At 44.3% G+C, this 20,572-nt stretch overlaps 1 protein-coding gene and 1 long non-coding RNA gene across 2 annotated transcripts in view; one reads left to right on the forward strand and one right to left on the reverse strand.

The window, feature by feature from the left end:
* The window catches only part of LOC141088741 (elastase-1-like), a 53,206-nt gene extending 35,312 nt beyond the window's left edge, over positions 1–17,894 (reverse strand). The window contains exon 1 of the mRNA XM_073574918.1: positions 17,798–17,894. Coding sequence (XP_073431019.1) covers positions 17,798–17,894 — 97 coding nt within the window. The remainder of the gene's footprint in view (positions 1–17,797) is intronic.
* On the forward strand, positions 3,307–9,623 carry LOC141088740 (uncharacterized). The gene is made up of 4 exons (XR_012232037.1): positions 3,307–3,423; positions 3,555–3,802; positions 4,038–4,180; positions 8,423–9,623. It is a non-coding gene; the product is annotated as an uncharacterized lncRNA (long non-coding RNA).
* Positions 17,895–20,572: the final 2,678 nt, after the last annotated feature.

Here is a 20,572-nt window from a genome sequence, read left to right on the forward strand (position 1 = left end):
GGGTCAGGAGGGGTTTACAGGGTGGATGTAGCAGAGCTGTGTTTGTGCGAGGTGTACGGAGCGGAGCCGTGAGTGTATGGGTTGTACGGAGCAGAGGCGCGTGTGTATAGGGTGTGCGGAGCGGAGCTGTGCATGTACTTGGTGTACGGAGTGGAGTCGTGTGTGTATATGGTGTATGGAGCAGAGCCGTGTGTGTACGAGGTGTGCGAAGCGGAGCTGTGTGTATACAAGGTGAGCGGAGCCATGTGTGTACGAGGTGTACAGAGCGGAGCCATGTGTGTACGAGGTGTACGGAGTGGAGCTGCGTGTGTATGGGGTGTGCAAAACAGAGCCCTGTGTGTACGAAGTGTGCGGAGCTGAGCTGTGTGTGTACGGAGTGGAGCAGAGCCATGTGTATACGAGGTTTACGGAGTGGAGCCATGTGTGTACTGAATGGAGCCGTGTGTGGGAGGTGTACAGAGCGGAGCCATGTGTACGAGGCATACAAAGCGGACCCATGTGTGTATGAGGTGTGCAGAGCTGTGCGTGTACAGGGTGTATGGTGGGGAGCATTCATACCTCCCAGCCATCCCGGATCCAGCGGGACTGTCCCGATTTGGAGAGTCTGCTCAACTATCCCGGCCAGGAGCTTACTTTTCCTGCGGACATAGGTGTACTCGGCGGAGCCCCGAGTAGCACTTTAAAACTCGCACGTGACATTCCACCGGAAGTGACGTGCTGGAAGCTGACCGGAAATGAGGTAATTTCGGGAGGAGATTGTGACGGAACTATGGAGGCAATTCAGGGAATGCTTCAGATCCATCACCGTGTCCTCCTCCAACAGTGTGGACAGCGGGATCACTTTGGATTCGGGGATGCCAGCCATGTGAGCGGATCATGATATGTCCTGCACCGGGAGGCTCAGGTGGACACTACAATGGGAGCCAGGCTGCTATAGTATCTTTATAGAATCTTTCTTTCTCTGTTTCTTTCTCTCTCTGTTCTTTCTTTCCCTCTCTAATCTTTCTTTCGCTCTCTGTTCTTTCTCTCTCTAATCTTTCTTTTTTTCTTTCTCTCTGTTCATTCTTTCTCTTTGTTCTTTTTCTTTCTCTCGCTGTTCTTTCTTTCCCTCTCTCTGTTCTTTTTCTCTCTCTCTGTTCTTTCTTTCCCCTCTTTCTTTCTTTCTTTCTTTTTTTCTCTCTGTTCTCTTTCTTTCCCCTCTTTCTCTCTGTTCTTTCTTTATCTTTCTCGCTCTCTGTTCTTTCCCCTCTTTCTTTCACTCTCTGTTTTTTCTTTTTCTTTCTTTCTTTCTTTCTTTCTTTATTTCCCCTTCCTTTCTCTTTCTCTGTTCTTCCTGTCTCTCTCTCTCTTTGTTCTTTCTTTTGCTCTGTTCTTTCTTTCTCTCTCTCTCCTTTCTTTCTCTCTGTTTTCTTTTTTCTCTCTCTCTGTTCTTTCTTTTCCAAAGTACCAGTCAGTGTGCCCACAGTACCAGCGACTGTGCCCACAATGCCAGCCACTGTGCCCATAATGCCAGCCACTGTGCCCTCAGTACCAGTCAGAGTGATCAGCTGTTCTAAATGGGTGTGGTTGGGGCATGGACATGGGTGTGACTAGTTGTGAAATGGGTATGGCCTAAAATTTGCCACAGCACGCTGCAACCTTTGTCCCTCTTTCCCTTCTTCAAAAGTTGGGAGGTATGATGGTGGGCCCCAAGAATGATTTTTCTTTGGTGGGCCCAAGGTACTCCAGTCCGACTCTGAGTATCACTAGTCAATACTCTCAGAAAAATTTATGACCAAGTACCAAGGAGAGATTCTATAAACTAACACAAAACTTTTAATATATTAACGAAAACTGGATAGATCATACAAACAACACAAAGTGTTAAAGTGCTAGTGCAAAAGTTACCAGTGCTCAATAAAAAATGGTTTGATCTCACCACTTTCGAAGTAGTTCTCTGCAGGTTGCAGGTACGCAGAAGCACATAAGATGACTATATGAAAGGAAGGGGGGAATTTCTGATATCCCCTGTCGTGGCCCTGTATTGCTCCTAACCTTACAAGGACAGTTCCCAAGTAAGGCTACAAAGATGAACCTACCAGATTGTGTAAAATCTCTGTATGCATTTCCCCCCATCTTTTGGGGAATTTATCAGGGTAGTAAATAGTATGTGGGGAGGTAAAAGTTCCTGCATTAGGAGGTAACCCACATGTCAGGTCCAACTAGTTATGTCAAACCTGTCAGATTAAAGCCTGGTACAGAGAAGTCATCACTAGCATGCCCTTCTTATATGCTCTCCTACTCACCCTCATATTGGCTGGCGTCTGTTATCACTTCCAGTGGTTGGCCGCACAGTGAAGTGCAGGTCTGCCGGAAGTGATGCAAAGATATCGCACTGTGCTCCGGATGGTTTTCCGGATGCACCCTACATCCTCTTATCTCTCGAGCATGACATCTATTTAGCGGGGTCATTCTGTCCGTGGAGCACAAATTGGAGCACTAAGTGTCCCCTCCTAAAATGTCCCCAATTATTTCCAGTCTTTGGCCTGCAAGGGGTGGCTTTAGACCACATATGAGGCGCAACCATATATATGGTATACATAATATATGTAATGGGGATATTATAACCATTAAGTATGAGAATTAAATAAATCTAATGTCAAAACACCTCTAGCACTCAGAACAATATCAAAAACGAAGTTGCTTCCAGAAATATATTCATTTATTTCATCTTTTTATTTCATCTCTTTATGCACTGGGAATTCACAGCCAATATATAAACTTGTACAGCAGAGTATTAAAGCCCAACGTTTCGGCCCATCTGGCCTTTATCAAGGGTTAATTCGTAAATGTCCAGAAATTGTGCTATTTCTCAGGTACGGCAGCTTATTCTAAAAAATCACCAGTAGCTAGTTGTAAAGGCTGTAATACCCCATAAAAGCTCCTAATTGTGTATACAGCTCTGGTGCAGCCCGATGTATCCGCAATAGAGATAAGCAAAGGGATTCCCAGGACCTTGCCTGAGTGGCCCAATTTCTGGACATTTACAAATTAACCCTTGATAAAGGCCTGGTTTTTACCAGGTTGGTCACCAAGGATATTGAAACATTGGCTTCCAATCAAAAAAATAAGGATAATTTGTCTGGAGCTGAGAGAGATGCCCTTCAAGAACTTCGGGGATGGGAGGATGTTTTATTCAAGCAAGCAGACAAAGGGGGCAATTTAGTTATATGGCCCAAAAAGATGTACGAAAGACAGGCCTATAAATTGCTTGAGGACGAGGAATGTTACAAGAGACTAACGTATAACCCAACTTCTTTTTTCCAACAGAAATTGGTCGTGATTTTGGAAAAAGCATTTTCCAAGGGTCTCATTACTAAGACATTTTTGGATAGAATCCGGAACCTTCAACCCAGACTTGCCACGTTTTACCTCATTCCCAAGGTACACAAAAATGCCCTAGATCCACCAGGGCGACCTATTGTTGCTGGGAATGGGGGTTTATGTGAGATTATTTCTGATGTCATAGACCATTTCCTTAAGCCTATTGTTTCCACATTGCCTTCTTTTATTAGGGACACCAATCAGGCATTGCAACGTATTGACCAGATGCAATTGGAGGATAATCAGATTTTGGTGACTGCTGATGTGGAGGCGTTATACACTTCAATTAAACATAGTGATGGCATAGCAGCTACAGCTTGGTTTTTATGAGCAAGTAATGTCGAAAGTTCAGTGGTGGACCTCCTCTTGATTCTACTAGAATTCATCCTGAATCACAATGTATTTACTTTTGATAACAAGATCTTTCTTCAATGCCAAGGTACAGCAATGGGGGCCTCTTGTGCCCCCTCCTGCGCTAACCTTTTTTTAGGGGCGTGGGAACGTGAGATTTTTTTGGGAGATAAAATTGGCGATATTGATAAAGTAAATAATTGGATGAGATACATCGATGATGTGCTCTTCATTTGGGAAGGCAATGAAGCGGAATTAGGATTATTTATGAAAGAACTCAACAGCAATGACATTAATGTTAAACTCACTTTTAAATCTGGCAGATGTCTGGAGTTTTTGGATATTTGGATAGATGCTTCAGATGGAATTATACATACGGACGTTTTCAGGAAACCCACAGCAGTGAATTCTTATTTACAAGCGGATTCATCTCACCCTATCAGTACTGTCCGTGGAATTCCCATAGGTCAGTTTTTAAGAGTTAAGAAAATTTGTTCTGATTCAGTATCGTTTGAAAAACAAAGTTTAGAGCTAACCAGGAGATTCGAAGATAGAGGTTATAGTCGTAGGATGATCCGGAGAGGTTATAACACAGCGGTTCGTACTTCTCGTAATGAGCTACTGTATAATAATGTGAAAAGGAAAGAGGTGGATAGTAATGTGATTAGATTCATTTCCACATTTAATGGGCAGTGGCAAAATTTACGAGGTATTATTAACCAACATTGGAGGATTTTATTGACGGATCCGGTCCTTAAAAAAGTTTTACCTATAGTTCCACAGTTTGTGGCACGAAGATCGGCTAATTTCAAGGATTTCCTGGTTCATAGCCATTGCGAAAAAGGGACCAACTCTGGTAGGGCATCATTGACACCAGGTTTTTTCCCTTGTGGTCTTTGTAAGGCTTGCTTGAATTTGGTTAAATCCAAAACATTTGGTAATTTTGATGGGTCACGACTAGAGTTGAGCGATACCGTCCGATACTTCAAAGTATCGTATCGGATGGTATCGGCCGATCTTTAAAAAAAGTATCGGTATCGCCGATTCCGATACCGGAAGTCCCATTCAAGTCTATGGGACTTCCGGTATCGGAATAAGAAAAACCCTTTCCTGCCCTTGTACAGCCTCTCTGGGGTCTGTACGGGCCTTTCGGGGGGCTGTGCCGGCCTGCCAGGGGGTCTGTGCAGGCTCCGGTGGTCTGTGCCGGCCTGCCGGGGGGCTGTGCAGGCTCCGGGGGGCTGTGCCGGCCTGCCGGGGGGCTGTGCAGGCTCCGGGGGGCTGTGCCGGCCTGCCGGGGGGCTGTGCCGGCCTGCCGGTGGTCTGTGCAGGCTTCGGGGGTCTGTGCAGGCATCGTCCGATGGGACTACAAGTCCCATCGGGCGATGCCTGCTACCATGACAGTGATTGACACATTACCCAATGATGGGACAGTAGTAGTCCCATCATCCGGCTAATGTGTTAAATGTAAAAAAATAAATAAAAAAAATTACATGCTACATACATGCTACATACATACTACATACATGCTACATTCATACTACATACTACATACATGCTACATTCATACTACATAAATACTACATGCAACATATATACTACATACATACTACATATATACTACATGCATGCTACATACATACTGCATGCTACATACATACTACATGCTACATACATACCACATATATACTACATACATACTACATACATACTACATGCATGCTACATGCATGCTACATGCTACATACATAACACATATATACTACATGCATGCTACATACATACTACATGCTACATACATACCACATACATACTACATGCATGCTACATACATACTACATGCATGCTACATACATACTACATGCTACATACTACATATATACTACATGCATGCTACATACATACTACATGATACATACTACATATATACTACATGCATGCTACATACATACTACATGCTACATACATACTACATATATACTACATGCATGCTACATACATACTGCATGCTACATACACACTACATGCTACATACATACCACATATATACTACATACATACTACATACATACTACATGCATGCTACATGCATGCTACATGCTACATACATAACACATATATACTACATGCATGCTACATACATACTACATGCTACATACATACCACATACATACTACATGCATGCTACATACATACTACATGCATGCTACATACATACTACATGCTACATACATACTACATATATACTACATGCATGCTACATACATACTACATACATACTACATACATACTACATGCTACATACATACTACATACATACTACATGCATGCTACATACATACTGCATGCTACATACATACTACATACATACTACATGCTACATACATACCACATATATACTACATACATACTACATACAATACATTCATACAATACATACATAGACATACAGTACATATAACATAGAGTAACATACTTACCAATACTTGTCACATTGTTCCCCGAAGCCATTGTCTTTTCCGGAATAAATATTAACATAACAAACCACAAAAATACTCACCCACGATCCGAAGCAGTCCACGAGTGTGTCCCACGACGATCTTGGGTAGAGAACGGCAGCATCAGCTGATGCTGCCGTTCTCTACGGGCTGCAGGAATCCAATGATGGAAGGTAAGTATCCTTCCGCACTGTATTCCTCCGCCACTTAAAAAAAAAAAAAAGTCCCTAAGGATACTTACCTTCCATCATTGGATTCCTGCAGCCCGTAGAGAACGGCAGCATCAGCTGATGCTGCCGTTCTCTACCCAAGATCGTCGTGGGACACACTCGTGGACTGCTTCGGATCGTGGGTGAGTATTTTTGTGGTTTGTTATGTTAATATTTATTCCGGAAAAGACAATGGCTTCGGGGAACAATGTGACAAGTATTGGTAAGTATGTTACTCTATGTTATATGTACTGTATGTCTATGGATGTATTGTATGAATGTATTGTATGTATGTAGTATATATGTGGTATGTATGTAGCATGTAGTATGTATGTAGTATGTATGTAGCATGCATGTAGCATGCAGTATGTATGTAGCATGCATGTAGTATATATGTAGTATGTATGTAGCATGCATGTAGTATATATGTAGTATGTATGTAGCATGTAGTATGTATGTAGTATGTATGTAGTATGTATGTGGTATGTATGTAGCATGTAGTATGTATGTAGCATGCATGTAGTATGTATGTAGCATGCATGTAGTATGTATGTAGTATGTATGTAGCATGCATGTAGTATGTATGTAGTATGTATGTAGTATGTAGCATGTATGTAGTATGTATGTGGTATGTATGTAGCATGTAGTATGTATGTAGCATGCATGTAGTATATATGTAGTATGTATGTAGTATGTATGTGGTATGTATGTAGCATGTAGTATGTATGTAGCATGTATGTAGCATGCATGTAGTATGTATGTAGCATGCATGTAGTATGTATGTAGCATGTATGTAGTATGTATGTAGTATATATGTAGTATGTATGTAGCATGTAGTATGTATGTAGCATGCATGTAGTATGTATGTAGTATTTTTTTTTAACATTTAACACATTAGCCGGATGATGGGACTACTACTGTCCCATCATTGGCTAATGTGTCAATCACTGTCATGGTAGCAGGCATCGCCCGATGGGACTTGTAGTCCCATCGGACGATGCTTGCACAGACCCCCGGACATCAGCACAGCCCCCCGGCAGGCCGGCACAGCCCCCCGGCAGGCCGGCACAGACCCCCACAGGGTGCACAGCCCCCCGGCAGGCCGGCACAGCCCCCCGGCAGGCCGGTACAGACCCCCACAGGGTGCACAGACCACCGGCAGGCCGGCACAGCCCCCCGGCAGGCCGGTACAGACCCCCACAGGGTGCACAGACCACCGGCAGGCCGGCACAGCCCCCCGGCAGGCCGGTACAGACCCCGGGCAGTCCACACAGCCCCCCGGCAGGCCGGCACAGCCACCCGGCAGGCCGGCACAGCCCCCCGGCAGGCCGGCAGAGACCCCCGGAAGGCCCGAAATGACGGCGCATCATGATGCGCACACACCGCGCATCATGATGACGTCAGTCTGTCAATCAACTTTGAACTTCCGATTCCGATGCCGAATTCCGATATTGAAAAAATATCGGAAGTCGGTATCGGAATTCCGATACAGCAAGTATCGGCCGATACCCGATACTTGCGGTATCGGAATGCTCAACACTAGTCACGACAGTATGTAATATGGAAACATCTTACATGTTCTTCTAAAGGGGTGGTATACCATGCTGAGTGCCCCTGTAAAAAGGTTTATGTTGGGTTAACCACTAGGGAGTTGAAGTTTCGCGTAAGGGAGCATGTTTTGGACATAGAAAAGGCCCAGAAAATTGAGGATCTTGCTTCTTTAAAAACCATTCCAAGGCACTTTAAGAAGTATCATGGGTGTAATCCTCAGGGTTTGTGTATTAAAGCCATTGATCAGGTGGATTTAGGTGTTAGAGGTGGTGATGTCTTCAGGATTCTTTCTCAACTTGAAAGTAGATGGATCTACCGGTTAAGTACTCTTACACCTTTGGGTTTAAATGAAAATATGGGATTTGCTGCTTTTTTGTAATCTGGTATCTTTTTTATGGGTTTGGGGTCATTATTTGTTTTATTATTATTTTAACAGTATTTTCTTGATTGCAGTATAAGAGTAGTCTTCATTCCATTACTGTGTCCGTTATTATACATCCGGGATTAGAGATTCTGTTGTGGATGATTCTACAATCAAGATTCAAGCTCTATATAATGTTGTATTATATTTTTCACGACAGCATAATTTGAATATATATGTATTCTTTATGATATTGTCCACGATATGTGTTTTTGTGATATGTGTTTTGTATGGTTAATGAGAGTGCACTATGTCATTTTCATCATATTTGTCTCTATATATAATGTGTCACTTGTTATGGGGACATTAAGGTTTGTGTCCCAATTAGGTGGTATATACAGCACTAATGCACTTTATTGTTGTCATGTGAATATCATGACTTTTTTATAAGTGATAATGTTGTATGCAAAAGTCACGATTCACTAGGATTATAAATAATAATGTATATTATATACACTTCTATTAAGGTTCTCGTGCACTAGTCACTTTAAATTATATGGTTTGTAACTAACATTAGATTCTTTTTGTCACTCCCGGTATGTAATTTGGCCTGTCACGGCCTCCGGCACTTCCTTACGACGCTCTGATATTGACACGCATAGCTTTGAGCTTGCGGTTCATTGAGCGCTGGGGGAAGTACGTCATAGGGGCGTGTTTAGCGGCGTCATGCGCCGCTTCATCTGATTGGCGATGGAGGCGTGTTTTATAACATTATGCGCCGACCATTTTTATTGGTCATGTCCTAATTTCTACTCTTATTTAAACTCTGCCGCCCCTCACCCTGGACACGCCCCCGGAAGAAGCAGGCGGCGAAACGCGCGTCGGGGTGAGGGGACGCTGGATTACACTCTCCTATAGAGGTAATTAGACATCATTTTCTCTGTGCACTGTGGCGCTTTCTTGATTAGGTATTGCCTCACATGGTGACTGTGTCATTTATACACGGTCTTATAGTATTCATGCCTTGAGTTCACAGAGAGACTTTTCTCACTTTTTGGGGAGGGATAATTTTTTGAATATTATCTATTTTGGACATTATTTATGGTCTTTTATAGAATGAAATCTGGATAATTGACATGTATTGTTATGCGATTGGTTTACACATGTTCTAGTCTGGGTCATGTATGTTCTCCTCATGATGATTTTTTGAGTGTTTATGGCGTCCCCTATATGGCATTATGCTTTTGTCATTTTTAAACAATTTTGAATAAAATGATTTTTGTATTATTGGGATCTCTTCTTTGTTCCATGTTATTTTTCATGGGATTTGTGTTAGATTACTGGGAGGGCTGGGTGAGGACACAGCGGTTACAGTGCACAATCAGAACCGATGAAAAAAGTTAGAGGTTGAATGAGGGGCCTTACAAATTATTTCAGAGAATTAGGATGAAAGCTTAAGGCTAGTTTCACACTAGCGATGAGGAGGGCTGCGGATGGCAGCCACTTCCTCCTTTCTTCCTCTGTGAAGCTCCGCCCACGCGTACCTATCTTTAACATTGGGTACACAGGGACATGCATTGTATGCGGATGCGTCCGCATGCGGCGATTTGATGTGTGCTGCGACCGCACGGAAATGCAAAATTTTGCGTTTCCGCGCGGTCGCCGCACACATCAAAACGCCTCTCCATTTTTTGGAGGTGGGAAAACTTGCAAAGTCGGTATTGCATTAAATACTTATTTTCCTATACAAATATATATGTACATACACACACATATTAGAGGATGCATACAACCCTGTGCATTTGGAAATGGAAATGGACCCCTTTACTCCCTGGGCCCCTGTGAGATTGAACAGGTTGCACCAATGATGTGCCTACCCCTATATATACAGTACATTTGTTTCTGTGTGTGTACTGTAGGTGGCATTTATTAAAAAGGTAGCCCATTGTTAATAAAAAAACACAAAATTAGCAGGAAAAGTTTTAAACAAAAAAGCAATACAAACTCAATACTTTTCTGCCTCCTTCCCGCTGTTCTCCTTTTGGAAGTGCATTGAGCAGCAGGGTGGTTTGCTGGTAAAAGGGAAAAAAAATATCTTTTAAATCTTCTGCCTGAGCGAGTGTGAACGAGCTGAGTGTGACCTGAGTGTAAGTGCAAACTGTGGTAAGTGTGTGACTTGTGATTCAGTGACTTTGGATTCAGGGAGTTTCCAAGGTAGGTATTACTGAATTACTGTTATATTTTATTAAAACTTTTTATTTATTTTTTCTTATCTTTTCTGTCTTGTGCAATCTCCATTAGGATGTGCTCCACTATTGCCAATGCCTTCCAGTGTACGACTTGCCACATGTATGAAATCCTTGAACAGCTGGTCGAGGGTGCATACTGCTGTGTGAGATGTGAGCACGTTGTGCACTTGGAAGCCCAGATACTGGATCTAAATGTGCAGCTGGCAACACTGAGATCCATAGACAATATGGAAAGGAGTCTTCTGCTCACTGAGCGGACGCTCAATGGGATAGATGAGGGGGGATCCTAGGTTGGAGCTGCAGGACAGTGAAGCAGCCAGCTGGGTGACAGTTAGAGGGCGGGGTAGAGGGAAGAGCACCAGGGAGGCTAGTCCTGATCTGGCACACCCCAATAAGTTTGCTAAGTTGGCAGATGAGGGGGAGTGTTAGTGCAGGAGTAGCACTGCTGCAGCAAGGCATGTCCTCTGAAAGCCGGAGGAGTGTCTGCTCCAGTAAGGGGGAAATAGGAGAGCAGGGCAGGCCAGACAGGTGCTGGTAGTGGGAGACTCAATTATTAGGGGAACAGATAGGGCAATCTGTCACAAAGACAGTGATCGTCGAACGGTGTGCTGCCTACCTGGCGCTAGAGTCCGACACATCGCTGATCGGGTTGACAGATTACTGGGAGGGGCTGGTAAGGATCCAGTGGTTATGGTGCACATTGACACAAATGACAAAGCTAGAGGTAGGTGGAAGGTCCTTAAAGATGATTTAAGGGAATTAGGCTGCAAGCTTAAAGCAAGGACCTCCAAGGTGGTATTTTTGGAAATACTTCCTGTACCACGTGCCACGCCAGAGAGGCAATGGGAGATTAGTGAGGTTAATAAGTGGCTCAGGAATTGGTGTAGGAAGGAGGGGTTTGGGTTCCTGGAGAACTAGGCCAACTTCTCAGTTGGCTACAGGTTCTATGCTAGGGACAGGCTGCACCTCAATAGGGAGGGTGCAGCTGTGCTGGGGGAGAAAATGGCAAGAAGGTTGGAGGAGTGTTTAAACTTGGGATGGGGGGAGGGTATTCCTTTTTATAGGAGGAGAAGACAGTGCAAATAGAGACCTGGGCACAAATAATGAAATTGGGGTGGCATGGGGGTGGGGTTAGAACAGTTAGGCTGAGTTCACACGTGGCTTTTTTTCACGTTTCCGCGGCGGTTTTAACCGCGCGATTTTGCCACGAAAACGCGAAAAATAAGCATCCCATGCATTCCTATGGGATTCCGCAATGCTGTGCTAATGCTGCGGTTTTTACCGCGGCAGAATCGCTTCGCGGTAAAAAACGCAGCATGCTCATTATTTTGCGGAATCGCGGCGATCCCGCACCCATAGGAATGCATTGTTCCGCTTATTTCCCGCATGTGGCTGTGCACACCATGCGGAAAGTAAGCAGAACATTTGCGGATGGTACCCACGGTCCGGAGGAGAGGAGACTGTCCTCCGGGCTTTGGGTACCATATCCCTGTAAAAAATAGAATTAAAATAAAAAATATTGTTATTCTCACCTTCCGACGTTCCCCGCAGCCTTCCCGCCTCTCTCCACGCTCTCGTTCCCAGTAATCCTTTGCGAAAATGCCCGCGATGGCGTCCGTTCTCGCGGGATCGCGAAGTCTCGTGGTCATTCGCGCGACGTCATCGCGAATTACCGCGAGACGTCGCGATCCCGCGAGAACGGACGCCATCGCGGGCATTTTCGCAAAGGATTACTGGGAACGGATGCGCGGGACGTCGGAAGGTAAGAATAACAGTATTTTTTATTTTTTTTTTTACATTCTATCTTTTACTACTGATGTTGCATAGGCGGTCTCAGTAGTAAAAAGTTGGTCACACTTGTCAAACAATGTTTGACGAGTGTGACCAACCTGTCAATCAGTTCTCCAAGCGATGCTACAGATCGCTTGGAGAACGCTAGCATTTTGCAAGCTAAATACGCTTGCAAAATGCTAGTTTTTCCGCGGGAAAATCGCGGGAATTTAAAATGCGATTTTCCCACGGAATGGAATTCCGGAATTCTCGCGGTAATTTCCGCGAGAGTTCCGTTACGTGTGCACATAGCCTTAATAATTTAAGAAAGAATAGAGGTACAGAGAGTTACATAAAGTGCATGTATACTAATGCCACAAGCCTCGCCAACAAAATGGAGGAATTAGAGTTAATTTTGTTGGAACTTAATTATGACATGGTGGGGATATCTGAGACATGGATGGATGAGAGCCATGACTGGGCGGTTAATTTATAGGGCTATAGTCTGTTCAGAAATGACCGTACAAATAAGCGAGGGGGAGGCGTGTGTTTATATGTAAAATCATCCTTAAAACCCATCCTGCGTGATAATATATATGAATCTAATGAAAATGTAGAGTCCCTGTGGGTGGAGATAAGGGGAGGGGGAAAAAATAATAAATTACTGATAGGGGTTTGAAATAAGCCTCCAAAAATAATGGAAGCAGCAGAGAATATCCTAATCAAGCAAATAGATGAAGCAGCAACTCAAGGAGAAGTCATTATTTTGGGGGACTTCAACTACCCTGACATACATTGGGGAACCGAAACCTGCAGTTCCAGCAAAGGTAATAGGTTTTTGACAGCTACGAAAGACAATTACCTTTCACAACTGGTTCAGAACCCAACAAGGGGGGGCACTGCTAGACCAAATATTAACCAACAGGCCAGTCCGCATATCAAATATAAGGGTTGAGGGTCACTTGGGTAATAGTGATCACAAAATAATAAGTTTTCATGTATCCTTTAATAAGATGTGTAGTAGAGGGGTTACAAGGACACTGAACTTCAGGAAAGCAAATTTCCAACGGATGAGAGATGATCTTGGTGCAATTAACTGGGACGATATCCTGAGACATAAAAATGCACAAAGAAAATGGGAGACGTTTATTAGCATCCTGAATAGAACCTGTGCACAATATATACCGTATGGGAATAAACATGTTAGAAATAGGAGGAAACCACTATGGTTAAATAGAGCTGTAATGGGTGCAATAAGAGATAAAAATAAAGCATTTAGAGAATTAAAGCAAGTAGGTAGTGATGAGGCATTAAATAAATACAGAAAATTATATACATTCTGTAAAAAGCAAATCAAGATAGCAAAGATTGAGACAGAGAGACTCATTGCCAGAGAAAGTAAAAATAATCCCAAAATATTCTTTAACTACATAAATAGTAAAAAACTAAAAAATGATAGTGTTGGCCCCCTTAAAAATAGTCTGGGTGAAATGGTGGATGAGGATGAGGAAAAAGCCAACATGCTAAATGACTCTTTTTCAATAGCATTTACACAAGAAAATCCCATGACGGATAACATGATCAGGGATAAAATTGTCCATTAAATGTCACCTGCTTAACCCAGCAGGAAGTACGGCGGCGTCTTAAAATCACTAAAATTGACAAATCCCCGGGCCCGGATGGGATACACCCCCGAGTACTGCAGGAATTAAGTACAGTCATAGATAGACCATTATTTTTAATCTTTAAAGATTCCATAATAACAGGGTCTGTACCACAGGACTGGCGTATGGCAAATGTGGTGCCAATATTCAAAAACGGGACAAAAACTGAACTTGGAAATTATAGGCCAGTAAGTTTAACCTCAACTGTGAGTAAAATCCTGGAGGGTTTTCTAAGAGATACTATACTGGAGTATCTGAAGAAGAGTAACCTCATGACTCAATATCAACCTGGGTTTACAAGGGACCGTTCCTGTCAGACTAATCTGATAAGCTTTTATGAAGTGGTAACTTCCGGACTGGACCAAGAGAATGCAGTGGACGTGGTGTACATGGACTTTTCAAAAGCTTTTGATACGGTGCCACACAAAAGGTTGATACATAAAATGTGAACAATGGGGATAGGGGAAAATATGTGTAGGTGGGTTAAGAGCTGGCTCAGGGATAGGAAACAAAGGGTGGTTATTAATAGAGCACACTCGGACTGGGTCACAGTTAGCAGTGGGGTACCACAGGGGTCAGTATTTGGCCCGCTTCTTTTTAACATATTTACTAATGACTTTGTAGGGGGCATAGAGAGTAGAATTTCAATATTTGCAGATGACACTAAACTCTGCAGGGTAATCAATACAGAGGAGGACAATTTTATATTACAGGAGGATTTATGTAAACTAGAAGCTTGGGCTGATAAATGGCAAATGAGCTTTAATGGGGAAAAATGTAAGGTCATGCACTTGGGTAGAACAAACAAGATGTATAATTATGTGCTTAATTGTAAGACACTGGGCAAAACTATCACTGAAAAAGACCTGGGTGTATGAGTGGACGACAAACTCACATTTAGTGGCCAGTGTCAGGCAGCTGCTGCAAAGGCAAATAAAAAAATGGGATGCAATAAAAGAGGCATAGATGCTCATGAGGAGAACATAATTTTACCTCTATATAAGTCACTAGTGCGACCACACTTAGAATACTGTGTACAGTTCTGGTCTCCGGTGTATAAGAAAGACATAGCTGAACTGGAGCGGGTGCAGAGAAGAGCGACCAAGGTTATTAGGGAACTGGGGGGTTTGCAATACCAAGACAGGTTATTACACTTGGGGTTATTTAGTTTGGAAAATCAAAGACTTAGGGGTGATCTTATTACAATGTATAAATATATGCGGGGACAGTACAAAGACCTTTGTAATGATCTTTCTACTCTTAGACCTGTGACGAGGACAAGGGGGCATCCTCTACATCTGGAGGAAAGAAGGTTTAAGCATAATCACAGACGCGGATTCTTTACTGTAAGAGCAGTGAGACTTTGGAACTCTCTGCCATATGATGTTCTAATGAGTGATTCCCTACCAAAATTTAAGAAGGGACTAGATGCCTTTCTTGAAAAGTATAATATTACAGGGTATATACACTAGTTTCCTTAATATTGCGTTGATCCAGGGAGCTAGTCTGATTGCCATATGTGGATTCGGGAAGGAATTTTTTTCCCCAATGTGAAGCTTACTGTTTGCCACATGGGTTTTTTTTTGCCTTCCTCTGGATCAACATGTTAGGGCAAGTTAGGATAGGATATGGGTATAACTAGATGGACTTAAAGTCTTCCTTCAACCTTAATAACTATGTTACTATGTTACTGTAGGGTCGGTGGGCCGAGCTGGGGGGGTGCTCCCTCTTCTTACTGCGCAGAGATAAAACAGAGACAAGATGGAGGCAGATTCTGGGTGCAACAGGTCCAAGTTTATTTCACTCGCCGTCTGTCTGACGGCCTCAGAGCACACCGCACTTTCTTTACCTCACGGCCCTCCGTTTCCAGGGCCGCTTCTTACACACCGTACTCTATACTGGGGACGTGTATGCATACACCGTCCCCTCGGCACTTGTCGACGCTCCTGACAGGTCCGTCACTGTGGCCGCCTTAGGCCCATAAACCAACAGCACTTCCACTGATCAGTCGTCGTGTCCAACACGGTGTCCCACACCCGGTGTCTCATCTCTTCTGCAGTTCTTCCTGTCAGGACCACCCCCCTGACGTTCTCTCTCCTCAGTCCCCCTGGTATGGATTTCCTCACAGCGCACGAACTGTCGCAGTCCTCCTGTCACTGGAGCTCCCCCTGGGAACTGGAACTTTCTGGAACCCTCCCTCAGTATTTATAGCACTTCCGGTCCCCTGTCACTGTAACTCCGCCCCCCATGACCAACGGTTTCTAAAGCCCTAAGCTGATGTCAATTCCTTTGCTCACACTCCTCCCTGCCATCTAATGGTCAACTCAAGGTACTGCACGTCCACTACACTTTCCTAGCTGTTTCCCCACTGTAGTAACTGACACCTGTCTAAACTGTGCAAACCTATCTTTCTCTATTCTGACACGTCCGTCCGTCCGTCCGTCAGGTCACCTTCCCTACATTACTATGTTACTAGCACTGCTATTCTAGCAAAGATACCATACATCCACATGACCACTGCAGCCAGTGATACATGCAAGCATCACTCCTGAGGTCAGTGATTGGCTTTAGTGGACAAGTGGATGTATGGCATGTTAGAGTGGAGAATGATTATTCATAAAATCCTGGCCCAGCTGCCACATCTCTAGTCCATAGCCATTGGGCCAGAGCTATGCAATCCCCTTTCTACCTGAAAAAATCTTAGACACTTTTCCTGATTAATAAGCTTTGCGACTACATTGTTCAGGCACAATGAAACATGACGTTGTGCCAGGCCTACTAAACAGGAATGGCTCTGGGGATGCTAACGGGTTGGAGGTGACTCACAGGCCTCTAGTCTGGTGAAAAAAGACCACCAACATGGTCACTGGACCATGGTCCAGGGTCATACAGATCTTTTTGTTCATCTCTATTGCACATGATCACTGCAATAAAGTTAGCAGTGACCAGCTAGGACCGCTGTAATGGTGGTGTTAGGTAAGGAAGATAATTCACAGGTATTTTATAATATATTCATATCATTAATTTCTGTCTGAAGAAATGAAATCCGAGACAAACCTACTAAAGGGATTTTCCACTACTGGAACAACCCCTTTTCAATCAATATGTTTTCCCCATAAAATAATAATACCTATACTCACCTTTGGTGGCAGTGCCATTCCTGTGACATTGTCACTTGGTCTCTCAGCGGTCCCTTGACATTGTTATGTCACATGAACCTTGCAGCCAATCAGTTTCTTCTTCCTTCTCACTTCCCTTGGACTAAACAGACACCTGGAAGAAGTGAAAGCTCCGGATGTCAGTTATGTCCTTAATAAGTGAGAGAGAAGAGACCACTGATTGGTTGCAGGACTCACGTGACATAACATCACGCGACCACTAGAAGTCCAAGTGCCAATGTCACAGGAATGGCACTGCCAACAGAGGTGAGTATAGGTGTATTTTATGAGGAAAAGATATTGATTGAGAAGAGGTCGCCCCAGTAATGGAAAAACACCTTAAATTAATACTATACTTGCCAATTCTCCCAAAATGCACAGGGGATTCCTAGTTAAAGAGAGATCTCGGTGCCTTGGGCTGCACTAACTATAATTACAGCCCTGGTTGGAGAGGGCAGATTTCCTCATCTGTGAACCCTTGGAGATCCTCAAACACAAACCTTCTATTATCATCGTTTGCTATATTTTAAAATATGGAAACATGTTTCATATATTTTGAATTTTGAAAGCTGCCAACTAATACATTGTTTTTCATCAAGTCATCAGATGTGAAAAAAAACACTCACCCAGGTGAAGAAACTTGGGATGGATAATATGTTGAGGTGAGGTTGCCTGTGCTAATGACAGCACAAAAAGCAGAATAAGGAGATCCTTTAAAATCATTTCCAGGTTCCTGAACTGCTGTGCGGATGGTACTCTTGGTATTTATACAGCAGGGGCAGTGTCATTATGAGCTTTACACAGGGGGACACAACACTAACTTTTGCTGTTACCAGGGTCCTGATGCACGTACACAAAGCACCGTGATCAAAACACATTGGCCTGGATGGTTCTGCATTCTACTTTAACTGGAACTAATATCAGCAGTTTTGTAGTGTCAAGCAGAAAACAGACTCAGTTTAGACCATATGAAATGTCAGTTCATAAAAATAACTGGTTTATTAAATTATTTAACAAGTGGATTTATGTTCTGTTTATAATTTAATATCTTGGCCATGATTCATCAGTTTTTGCCAGAATTTTGCAGTAAAACTGTTTGACATATCACAAAAATTGTGCACAAAAATGTTGTGAATTCAGGTGTTTTATTGCCTAATTCGGTCCAATTTCTCCAACTTTTTAATAAGTGGGAGATACTTAGTCATGAGGTGCATGGCCAACCCCGTGTCACGCCATGCCGACATACTCACCCAGCCTCCGCTCCCACGCCGTCTCTGCATACTCACCTGGCCATCGCTCCCACACTGCAGCCCCTCGCCGCCCGACAGCCACAGCGGTCACCTCTGACAGGCGCGCGGCCGACGGCGTCTCTGCATGCAATGCGCATGCGCCATAGGCCGCGGCCGTGCCTCCCTTCTGCTTCTTGTGCTCCGGCTATGTCCTGACCCGGAAGCACCCCCTGACCAATGGCAGACCAGACAGGGGCATATCAGGCCGCTTCCCCCTGAGGGAGGCGCCTGATCGTTGTGTTTCCTAGCACACTGGGCCCCGCTTCTTCGTGTGCTCTCTGCAGTCTCACAGTCCCGTTCTTGTGTGCTCCCTGCAGCAGCCTCGCAGTCCTGCTATCCGTGGAAAAATTTTTTTGGCACTCAACTTTTTGTCATAAGTGAAGAGTTTTATTTGCAGTCACATATAAACGTTTCGGCTGTAACAGTAAGGCCTCTTTCACACTTCAGTTTTTTGCATCAGTTCAAATCCGCCAAAAAGTCATACAAGCGGATCCATTGTTAACTGATGTGAACGGATGGCACAGGATCCGTTTTTAGACGGATCCTGAAAATGCGGAAATTTAAAGGAAATGCTGGCCGGGAAGGAGAGGGAAATGCTGGCCGGGAAGGAGAGAGAGAGAGAGAGAGAGAGAGAGAGAGAGAGAGAGAGAGAGAGAGAGAGAGAGAGTTTTGTTTTTTTTTGATGAGTGTCTGGAGGATCCGCCATCTTTGAGGATGGTGACGGACAGCAATTTTTGGCGGATCCTCAAAAAAAACGGATGCAACGGACAGCAATCCGTCACAATCCGCCATTACTGCAAGTCAATGGGGAAAAAAACGGATCCTCAAAAAAAATTTGAGGATCCGTTTTTTTCAAAACCTGGCGGATTGTGACTGATTGTAAAAAACGGAAGTGTGAAAGAGGCCTAAGCCTTCATCAGTACACTGCAAGGTCAATAAAAATATATACAGACAAATCAGATGCTTCAAATAGGATCAGTAACCAAATGAAAAACAAAACAAAAGAAAAAACTTTAATCAGTGCACAGTGCCTTAGTGCTTGGGAGGATGGGTTAAACAATAAAAGGTGAGGTTTGGATAAAGGAAGAGAACGAAAAAAGCGGACCTACCAAGACTGCTCTTGTTCACTAAACTGCTGAACGTCTGAAAATAAATGTCTACACAAATGTATCAAATTTTTATGTCATCATATCTGAGATTATGGATGAGGCTCATACAGAAGTAAACCAACATATACTCACTGAGATAGGGAGCCACTGTAATAATGGGAGTGATGAGTAAGTAATGTTTCATCCACACTGGATTACGAGGCCTAGAGACCTGAGTGTTAGAAATGTGTGGGTAAATCTGTCACGCCGCGGTCCCCGCCGGCTCCCACGCCGCTGCCGCACTCGCCCCGGGTCTCACCGCTGCTCCCCGCTCCCCAGCACACTTACCTGTCGCGCGCTCCTGCTCTGTCGCCTGCTCTCCGACGGGCGCGTGCTCCTGCCTTGCTTCCTGCTCCTCGTTGGGCGCGCGCTCACACTATGTTTAGGAGCACACACGCACTCTTCCCCTCCTGAGGGCGTGCGCTCTCCTCACTCTGCCCTGGGGGGGTCATGACCCGGAAGTCCTTGGCACATTCCCTATATCAGGCCGCCTCTCCCTCCTGGCGGTGCCTCATTATCATTTGTGCCTAGCAAGTGATTCCGGCCCCACGTCCCGCTGTGCGTGTCCCTGCCTGCATCTCCGCTCCCCTGTCTGTATCTTATCCGCTCTCTCCGTTCTCTCTCCTAGTGCCTGGCAGTCCGTGGCTCCATCCTGTCTTGTTCTGGTGTCCCAGCTGTGTCCTCCAGTCCGTGCCTGGACCCTGCTGTCTTGTCTGTGTTTCCAGCCCCGTCAGCCATCGGTGTTCCTGTCCTTGGGTGGTCCTCCGCCAGCTCCTCCGGTCTCCCGCTGCGACTCCTGTGTCCGTCCCTGGGTACCAGCTGCCATGGTGATAGTCTCCTGCAGGTCTGCCCCTAACACTCCCTGTATAGGGGGTGGTCCACCTGGTCAGCTCGCCCGTGGGGGGGTTCGTTGCCACGGTCCAGCGGGTCCACTCCAGGAGTACCTCTTAAAATCTCACAAATC

This window comes from Dendrobates tinctorius, unplaced genomic scaffold (assembly GCF_039654945.1).
Source record: "Dendrobates tinctorius isolate UK_male_01 unplaced genomic scaffold, ASM3965494v1 ptg000040l, whole genome shotgun sequence".
Classification (NCBI taxonomy): domain Eukaryota; kingdom Metazoa; phylum Chordata; class Amphibia; order Anura; family Dendrobatidae; genus Dendrobates; species Dendrobates tinctorius.